Genomic DNA, 10,331 nt, shown 5'->3' on the forward strand with positions numbered 1-10,331 from the left:
TGTGGGTGGAGTTTAGGGGTGGTGGGGATTTGTGGGTGGGGATGTGTGGCTGGAGTTTAGGGGTGGTGGGGATGTGTGGGTGGAGTTTAGGGGTGGTGGGGATGTGTGGGTGGGGGGGTAACAGCAGGATGAAACTATTCTGAATTAGAAGAGCTATAATGTTCTTATTGTTGTTTCTAAAAGGTTTTGTTTGTTATTGTTTGTATAAATATTTATTTATTTATGCTGTGTGTGCTATGTGCGTGCGTATGGTGTGTGTGTGTGTGTGTATTCAGACTGAACGAAGCTCCAGTCAGTGGCTTCGAGAGGGATGTGGGCTCCAAGACGTCTGTGCGCATCACCTACCCGGAGGGGGCCATCCAGAAGGCCGAGCGCTATGAGAAGACCTCGCTCTTCGTCTTCTCCGCCTTCAAACCGCTGGACTTCAAGTGGCTCAGACACATAGTCTTCAAGGAGAAGCTGGTACGTGACCCTGTGTGGGGACCCGGGGCGGGTGGGGAGTGTGGCCAAGGGTGGGGGCTGGCTTTGACAGACTGGACTGACGGGGACAGCAGGGGGCAGCAAACCACTGGCAACTGGTCGGGTTGCCCTTGGAGACAAAGGGAAAGAACACTTCAGGGGTGGATTAGAGTCCTTTAGGAAGCGCTCAGGTTTGCCGTGCGGAAGTCTTCGCTGGTTCTAGAAGCATTGTGATGTTTTGTCCAATGGCGGCGTGCGGGGGTGTGGTGATGGGGGCTTGGACACGCCTCTCTAGTCTGACTGGTTGATCATTTCCTTCTCAGCACGGTTAGTCTATGCTGTTTTATTCTTATATCAGACATTATTTATGTCAGCAGTGCATTCTTCCCCTCCGACATTTACAAGTGCCAGCATGCTAATGGCTGCGTAATCTCCGATTCGTCACAGAGGCGGAGGAGAGGCTCTTCACAGACTGCAGGGTGTGTGAACTAACAACCCCGTGACATTGAAATTCCTCACACTCCTGTCCCTCTCCAGAAACCACGGAGAACGTCTCCTCACTCTGCGTCCTACCGTCCCTTCCCCTGTGTCCTCCTCGGGGACGTTCCCACGCCATGAGAACTGTGCAGTCTGGGGAAAACGTTCTGATATTTAGTCAGTTCAGATTGCCGTGTGTGTGTGTGTGAGCGGTCAGTTGTGCGTTTCCCGTTAGGTGACAGACGGGTACGGTGGAGCAGGGTGGTAGGGTAACTGGGCTGGACTGGGTTACTGCGACAGGGCTCGTGCTGATTGGAGCGGGAGCGCACACACATCTGGCCTCCGTCCTGCTGGTGAACGGTGTCCTGTGGTGAAAGCCGAAACCCTTGCACCTCTGCGACAGGCATCCCACGCAGTCAAGGACACGGAGCGTCTCGCGTGAGCCGTCTGCGTGGTCAGGGTCCCTGGGACACCACAGTGTCACACGACACCGTTGCGTAACGTCTGCAGTGCAGTGCAGTCAGTGATCCGGAGGTGAACGGTTGGGTAGGAGACAGATGTCTCCACACACAGCTACCATGCCTTTGTGAGGAGCAGAGAGGTTATTTTCAGCTGAGGACATTCTGAGGATAGGTGTGGTGATAAGAACTGTTTTCCTGCTGGAGGGCAGGTCTGATTGTAAGAGGATGTTTTGCACACAGCCCACCCACTGCTCAAAGAGGGTCTTTATGGTGGGAGATGATCTGAGTGGCTCCCACAGATCTGATATGCTCGGTGGATCGAACTCGTTGGCCTTTCTGAGACTTTACGTAACACTGAGAACTCTGCGCCTGGCTGACTGGACAGATTGCGAGCTCCTTTAATGAAGGCACCTGCCTTTATTCAGCAGATAATGCAGCGCTTCAGTTCACCTCTCCCGGCCACTCACAGAGCTGTTAGGATCAGCTTACTGGGGCAACAGGAAGAGAATGAGCTTCTGCCTGTGTCCACTGAGGCTGGATGGGGAGGGGTGTGTGTGTGTGTGTGTGTGTGTGTGTGTGGTGGCTGTGATGGGGATCAGAACATTGGCCTTCCTTTCAAAGCACAGACAGTTTGATTCATAGCTCCGATTTCCTGAAAGGCTTGTTTTTGTTGTAAAAGGTGCCATCATTAAACAAAGATTTACTTTCTGCGCATCGGCGCTCCAACTGAAGGGAATGCTGGGTAAAAATGCACACCCTGTTTTTACGAGGTAATTGTTTTCCGTTTGGAGGTTTTTCACCATCTTCTCCCATTGACCCATTTAAGGTAAAACTCTGTTCATTCAAGTCCTAACCAAGTCTAATCAGAAGACTAATTTACACATGCAATTGACTGGAACATCTTTGTTGATGTTTTGAAGTATGTGGTTTGGAAACTGGGCCGTTTAGTTAATATTCTTCAGTTCCCTGTGAATGAGATGATGATGATGAGGATAATTGGAAGGCGAAAGGGAAGGTACATATTTGTATACGGTGTGTGGTGCTTGGCAGACATCTGAAGGATCCATAAAAACCCTCTTCAAAAGGCTCCTTACCCCCTCGCAAGATTCCTTGTACTGTAACCCATGTTTTCCAGATTGGGTTATAAGTTGCGTGTCTCAGGACTTAAAAGGGCTCGATAAAAGTGAAGAATGGAGTTTTTGGGAAAACAATCTGGAGCTGCTGAAATGTCTCCGTGTAAATGATATGCTGTAAAGGTTTGGACTGATTCAGGTAGGTTGGGTGTCTAGAGGGGCTCCTGTGTGGTCTCTGGGATCGTCTGTTGGGGAGAAATGTCATCCTGTCCATGCAGGACGTCCAGCCTGAAAGTCACGTCAGGGGACGCACTCCTGGATATGATCTTGCTTTTGTGGTGTGTCCCCATTGGACAGCGGGTTTAGTGGTGGTAACATTTCAACAGTGATGCTGTTGTGTTTAGTAGCATGCTTTACACCAATGCATCCGACGCTTTGCATTGCACTTGATGTATGTCTTGGATGCAGCTACTCGACCATGGAAGCCCATTCCATGAAGCTCTCTGCACACTGTTCTTGAGCTAATCTGAAGGCCACATGAAGTTTGGATGTCTGTAGTGATTGACTCTGCAGAAAGTTGGCGAGCTCTTCACATATGCTTCAGCATCCGCTGACCCTGCTCCATCAGTTTACGTGGCCTACCACTTCGTGGCTGAGTTACTGTCGTCCCCAAACACTTCCATTTTCTTACAATACAGCTTATAATACAGGTGACTGTGGAATATTTAGGAGCGAGGAAATTTCACAACTGGATTTGTTGCACATGTGGCATCCAATCACAGTTCCACGCTGGAGTTCACTGAGCTCCTGAGAGCGACCCTTTCTTTCACAAATGTTTGTAAAAACAGTCTGCATGCCTAGGTGCTTAATTTTATACACCTGTGGCCATGGACGTGATTGGAATGCCTGATTCCGATAATTTGGATGGGTGAGCGAATACTTTCGACAATGTAGTGTGTGTATATATATATATATATATATATATATATATATATATATATATATATATATATATATATATAATATATATATATACACAACTATGCATGTTGTCTGTGATATAACAGAAGTATCGCAATATCGATGAGTTATCGCGATACTCAGTCTGGATGATTATCGGTCCATCCCCAGGGTGCACCATGCCTGCGGTGGTTCCTGCTCTTCCTAGAGGGCACTGGTGTCACTGCAGCCACTGTTGGTTTACACAGCAGCGCTGCTCTCATGCTGGTCCTGTTGCACACGGAGGCACAAGCTCCTGGTCATGGCGGTGCACAGGCAGAGGTCATGACCTTCACTCCGTTTTAAAGCCACTGGATCTCACGCACCTCCCATGCCAGCAAGCGGTACTGTTACTGGCAGGCGGCATCTCACAGCAGCAGCGTGACAGGAAACATCTAAATCCTCCCCCGTTATAGACCAGCGCTTCTGGACTGTGACATCAGTATGGCATGTCATGTTCATTAATGGGGAATCTCGTACGTGTGTGTGTGTGTGCGTGTGTGTGTATGTGGTATGAGTGTGTGTGTTTGTGTGTGTGTGTGGATCCTAGTGATCCTTCATCCACTGAATGGGTTGTGTGAGTCTGTGTGAGCTCTGCCGGTGTCGTGGCCTGTAGTGTTGACTTCAGACGGTTGTCTCCAGTATCCCTCACACTGGAACATGGAGCATACTGGTGTGTGTGGACCACTGAGGTTCCCTCATTGCTGATGCTGATTGGACACTACAGCTGTGCCAGAGCTGTGTGAGTCTGTGCCTGGGTGACGTGTCGGAGGAACAGGTGTACTGACTCACAGCTGCTGGCACGCTGCCAGCATCGCGGTCCACACTTTCCTCTCTCTGCTTTATTGTGGAAATGAAAGGCGGTTATGGGGTGGTTTGTTTACACAGCTGAGTGTGTGTGTGTGTGTGTGTGTGTGTGTGTGTGTGTGTGTGTGTGTGTGTGTGTGTGTGTGTGTGTGTGTGTGTGTGTGTGTGTGTGTGTGTGTGTGTGTGTGTGTGTGTGTGTGTCTCTGTTTCTGTCTGTCTCTCTCCTACTCAACTCACTTCAGTTTGTTTTGCAGTCCTCTAATTGCAGCCCTGAATAAACTATCCTGTCTCTCTCTTGCGTACTCTCTCTCTCTCTCTCTCTCTCTATCTCTATTTCTATCTCTCTCTCTCTCTGTGTGTGTGTCTCTCTCTCTGTCTGTCTCTCACTCCTGTCTTGCCCACTCAGTCAAATTCAGACTTGCTTTGTTTGCATGATGGGTAAAATCTGTGTTGCCAAAGTGGTACAAATCATGTTTGTTCACAGGGTATCACTGAAGATAGTGTGTAAATATCTCTCTCTCTCTCTCTCTCTCAGCGTCACACGGAGGGATTCTGGAAGTCAGTAGCACGTGTGGTTCCTAGAGACCCGGAGCACATGCGTATCCTGAATCCGTATTTCATCCAGGAGGCGGCATTCCGATTCATTGGTCTCCCTCACAACAACGGCCTTATGGGACGTGGGGTAAGAGAACATGAAATACACCTCCGCCCACCACCACATTCCACCCCTCTCACACATGCCCTTCCATATCTCCACCCAACTCACCACTACCTGTACTCACTCTGAGACATCTGCTCAGCTGTGCGCCCTCTATGCAGGGTGTGTGGGGTGTGGATGGGTGTGTGGGTGTGGTGCTTTAGGGGTCCTGCGCTGGACCCGGTTCTACCCGGCTCTTCCACCTACAGGTGGGCTGCTGGGGCCTCCAGCTGACCCAGATGAACGGGCAGAGGGGGGGTTTAACACTCAGGCGCCTCTGCTGGGGCCCGTGGTGATGATTCTCCCCAGCACACCGAGGAACTGTTTGTGTTGCGTTGCCATGTAGAATGGTGTAGACCAAGAGGCTGTGATGCGTTTCCTGTGTTATTGGACCGATAAATCTGTCACCAACACGCACTTGAGCACCGGATCACACTCTATCCAGGAGCCTGCTAAACATGCGTACACACACACACACAGTCCCTCCCATACACACTTGTTTTGTGATAAGGTGTATTGCTCATGTGGTCTCCATAAAGCCTCATCTACAGCTTTCGAACACACACACAGTTGTGACGTACAGAACTGTGACTCTAAGCCTGCGGTTCATCTCTGTGTTTTTCCAGAATATTCCGACTCTGGGCACGGTGGCCATCACCATGGCCCTGCACAACTGTGACGAGGTGGCTGTGGCTGGCTTTGGCTACGACATGAACACTCCCAGTGCCCCCCTGCACTACTACGAGAACCTGCGCATGTCCACCATTAGAGAGGTGATCACCGCTCCTACAAACACACACCACGCGGCCCTCACAGAGACAGCACAGAGACACCACGCGGCCCTCACAGAGACACCACGCGGCCCTCACAGAGACACCACGCGGCCCTCACAGAGACACCACGCGGCCCTCACAGAGACACCACGCGGCCCTCACAGAGACACCACGCGGCCCTCACAGAGACAGCACGCGGCCGTCACAGAGACAGCACAGAGACACCACGCGGCCGTCACAGAGACAGCACGCGGCCCTCACAGAGACAGCACGCGGCCCTCACAGAGACAGCACGCGGCCCTCACAGAGACAGCACGCGGCCCTCACAGAGACAGCACGCGGCCCTCACAGAGACAGCACGCGGCCCTCACAGAGACAGCACGCGGCCCTCACAGAGACAGCACAGAGACAGCACGCGGCCCTCACAGAGACAGCACAGCGGCAGCACGCGGCCCTCACAGAGACAGCACGCGGCCCTCACAGAGACAGCACGCGGCCCTCACAGAGACAGCACAGAGACACCATGCGGCCCTCACAGAGACAGCACAGAGACACCACGCGGCCCTCACAGAGACACCACGCGGCCCTCACAGAGACAGCACGCTACGCTCACTTACAGAGGGAAGTGAGCGTAGCGGCTCTCATCTCCATGGTTACGGAGGGCGGTGAGCGTAACGGCTCTTGTCTCCAGGGTTTCGGAGGGCGGTGAGCGTAGTGTTTGGGGCCTTGTGCACAATCTCTTATTCGTATAGCATGGAGTCCCCCGTGGGAGAGACAGCATTGTTACTCACTACACTATATGGACCACTGTACAATAAGATAGGGTCATTTCATAGGGGAAACGTGTAACCTAAACATGTCTCATTATGAAGCCCCAGTCCTCAGCTAGAGTTTACCTTTGTGCTTGGTCTTGGGTTACTGTACACGAGCTCTGTCTCCCACCTGCTCGTATAACCGGGCGGACAGGGCTAGGGGCCCTTCAGTGGGCCGGAGCTGGTGTTATCGGATCTCTGGAGCACCGGTCCTGCTCCAGGGAACCCCGACCCAGTTATGACACCTGCGAGTGCTCCGGTCCGGCCGGAACACTCCTCTCCCGGTACACGGCTCTCAGCCTGCTGTGAGGAGTGTGTGTACATGAGCACAGGAGCCCCTCTGTTTAACCAGGGCTGTTTACCTGGCTCGGGAAGAGTTTGTAGTGTGTTGTGATTACTGCGCATATCGAGGTGTGTGTGTGTGTGTGTGTGTGTGTGTGGCTATATTGACATGGTCTGACTGTCAGGAGAAAGGGGGTGTTACAAGTGTGTAACCGATCTCTTCAGATCTCCTGCTTAAATACACATTATAAATCACTGTGGAGATGACTGGTCAGGAGACTGCTGTTTCCTTCTCCGACACGCAATCTTTCATCTGTTTGGTTCTACCTGTCTGTCTGTCTCTCTCTGTGTGTCTGACCTGCTCCCTTTCTGTCTGTCTCTCTCTCTCTGTGTCTGACCTGCTCTCTCTCTCTCTCTCTCTCTCTCTCTCTCTCTCTCTCTCTCTCTCTCTGTGTCTGACCTGCTCCCTTTCTGTCTGTCTCTCTCTCTGTGTGTCTGACCTGCTCGCTCTCTCTCTCTCTCTCTCTCTCTCTCTCTCTCTCTCTCTCTCTCTCTCTCTCTCTCTCTCTCTCTCTCTCTCTCTCTCTCTCTCTCTCTGTGTGTGTGTGTCTGACTTGCTCCCTCTCTGTCTGTCTCCTCCAGTTTCAGTCTGGTGAATAGATCCCTCTACTCACACATGTATTATTGAAAGACTCTTATTGTCCTGGTGTTGTTTCTGCCCGTCTGTCCTCCCCTTTCTCACAGTCAGAATGGGCTGGAGATGATTCTCCATCCTGCAGTGTTTGGGGCGCTGGTAATGTCCAGTACACAGTAAACGTAACCCATATGAGGTAGGACCTGTGGTCTGTCTAAGTCCAGCTGGCTAGTTGCCCTCTGACTCCACTCAGGAAGGAGTGTGTGTGCGTAACGCTCAGCCGTTTGTATTGGGCTGCCTGCTCAAGTGGTGTGAAGTCACACAAACCTCTCAGCGGTGTGACCTCTGAACTTCCCTGCTTCTGCAGAGTGGTGTCCTGGAGGTGCACTGTGTTTCCATGTGACTAACCAGAACATTTCAGACAGCTGACACTGTCCACCATCCTATTGATCATCCGGGTGTTCACACACACACACACACACACACACACACACACACACACACACACACACACACACACACACACACACACACACACAGGTTCCGCCAGTAAGTGCTGGTTCCATAGAGGAGGTGCCACTACACACCATTGTTGCCTCAGGTCCTCTAGTCTCCTGTCTGCCATTAGAAGCCTGTTCAATGCACTATTGTCCCTCTGCTCCAGTAACGTGGTGTTTACCTTAGATGGGCTGATCCATCTCACATTGTCCCTCTGACCGTAAAAATGTGTAGGATCAAACACTTTGGGGCATGAATGGTCAGTCAAGTCTTTTAGCCTTCAACATGAGACACTTATTATCTGGCTGTGTTGAGTCTTTAGTTCTAGTCAAGTGCTTCTTCTTTAGAAAGGGAGAGGAAACCCTGATGAAGCACTTCTGTATGAAACATCCTGTTTCACTGGAAATTGTGTACACCAATACAATTATCTCTCTCTCTCTCTCTCTCTCTCTCTCTCTCTCTCTCTCTCTCTCTCTCTCTCTCTCTCTCTCTCTCTCTCTCTCTCTCTCTCTCTCCCTCTCCCTCTCCCTCTCCCTCTCCCTCTCCCTCTCCAGTCATGGACACACAATATATTGAAAGAGAAGGAGTTCCTGCGCAAGTTGGTGAAGGCTGGGGTCATTCAGGATCTAACCTATGGGATCTGAAATCATCAGAACCAGAAGTATGATGACTGCCGTGCTGCCCGGGTCCTGCGCTCCATGTTTGTGCCGTGTGTGCCAGCCCGACCGCTTCTGTCGAAGGACTCCTGCTTTGTCCAAGTCTGCTCAAGTCCATCAGTCACAGATCTTGATATCATTTAAGTACTCATTGTGAAGTGTCTTGGATATCATGGTTCGTATTATTTGCTTGGTCCTACCTGCTCAGTCATGCTGGCGTGAAAGTGCTCAGAGGACACCTGTGACATTGCTGCATGCTTGGCAGTGACCCCTGACCTGTGACAGGTGTGTCAGAACCCGTCCAGTTCAGATGAATTCCCTGGGGCGTCACACGGCCCGATGAGTTCATACCAGAACCACGGCAGTGTGACCGGCTGTGCCGACCTGCTCTGCGGCCTGTGCCGTCATCAGTATTCCCGCCAGAGACTCGTGCTTCTGAAGAACAGCCCTGCACTTCTAAAGGACTGTGCTGTAGTGTCCACGTCTGCTTCCTGGGTGTGACCACACATACTCGTGCGGGAAGCCAGACTGTTTTAAACACCTAGAGACTACTTTCCTGAACAACTGGGTTTTATCATCAGTATTAGTACTGTTATTTCCACAAACAATGCACTAGGTTTTATCTGTGTGTGTTTTTTTTTATGTTTATGGACTGTATTTATTTTGAAATCACCTCACACGGTCATGGTTCAGATCTTCTCGAGTGCTTTATTTCAGTCAGAAGTGACTCAAGGCAGTAAAGTTCTTCACCTCAACCTCAGGTGGCTGGTTCTGCTGTCCAGACAGGAGTCGTCAGCGTGACTGCACACACCTGCTCAGCACGCCTCTCTCCACCCTCGAGGACTGAAGGTGTTGCACCACCTCCATCTGCTGCAGGCACAAAACCAACAGCCAAATATACCAAGTGTTTCTCTCAGTTTGCTGTATATTTATGTTGCATATCAGTATTTCGTGAAATGAAAACAAATCAATGCAATTAAACTATTTGGACTTTGCTAGCCACTCGTCTGAGAGATACCAGGTGCCTTCTGTCTGAACACAGCTGGCTAAGCCCTTACACTGTATAAGAGACACATGTAGACATGTAGGAGGGGTGTAGTAGAGATGGAGAAATGATGGAGAAACTAGACCTGGTTATAGCCAAGATATTCTCTTTAATGCCAAAGATGTGTAGGGTGGATGTTGATTTAAGGGAAGTGTTGCACCTAAAGTAGCACTGCTGTGTTTGTCCGTGGTGTCCCACAGTATGCTGTAGGTATGCTGGTGTGATGAACTGTGTGATGCCTGATACTTTGTCCAATATCAGATATTGTGGGGAATGTTTGTGTGTTCTGGTGAATCGTGAATATTAAAAACAACTGAGCAGTCAGGACAGCTGCTGCTGTTCAACATGTCCCATGTTAATGTAGTAGGAGGTGATACACGAGGGTGGTGTAGTAGGAGGTGATACACGAGGGTGGTGTAGTAGGAGGTGATACTCACACGAGGGTAGTGTAGTAGGAGGTGATACACGAGGGTGGTGTAGTAGGAGGTAATACACGAGGGTGGTGTAGTAGGAGGTAATACACGAGGGTGGTGTAGTAGGAGGTAATACACGAGGGTGGTGTAGTAGGAGGTAATACACGAGGGTGGTGTAGTAGGAGGTAATACTCACACGAGGGTGGTGTAGTAGGAGGTAATACATGAGGGTGGTGTAGTAGGAG

General features: G+C 50.6%; 1 protein-coding gene across 4 annotated transcripts in view; it reads left to right on the plus strand.

Moving 5' to 3' along the window:
- st3gal3a (ST3 beta-galactoside alpha-2,3-sialyltransferase 3a) overlaps window positions 1–10,005 on the plus strand; it is a 27,445-nt gene extending 17,440 nt beyond the window's left edge. For all 4 annotated transcript variants that reach the window (XM_077015146.1, XM_077015147.1, XM_077015145.1 and 1 more), the window contains 4 exons: window positions 276–462; window positions 4,812–4,958; window positions 5,600–5,746; window positions 8,527–10,005. In XM_077015146.1, the coding sequence (XP_076871261.1) occupies window positions 276–462; window positions 4,812–4,958; window positions 5,600–5,746; window positions 8,527–8,616 (571 nt within the window). In that variant the 3' untranslated portion in view covers window positions 8,617–10,005. The remainder of the gene's footprint in view (window positions 1–275; window positions 463–4,811; window positions 4,959–5,599; window positions 5,747–8,526) is intronic.
- Window positions 10,006–10,331: the final 326 nt, after the last annotated feature.

The sequence above is a fragment of the Brachyhypopomus gauderio genome, chromosome 8 (genome assembly GCF_052324685.1).
Source record: "Brachyhypopomus gauderio isolate BG-103 chromosome 8, BGAUD_0.2, whole genome shotgun sequence".
NCBI lineage: Eukaryota > Metazoa > Chordata > Actinopteri > Gymnotiformes > Hypopomidae > Brachyhypopomus > Brachyhypopomus gauderio.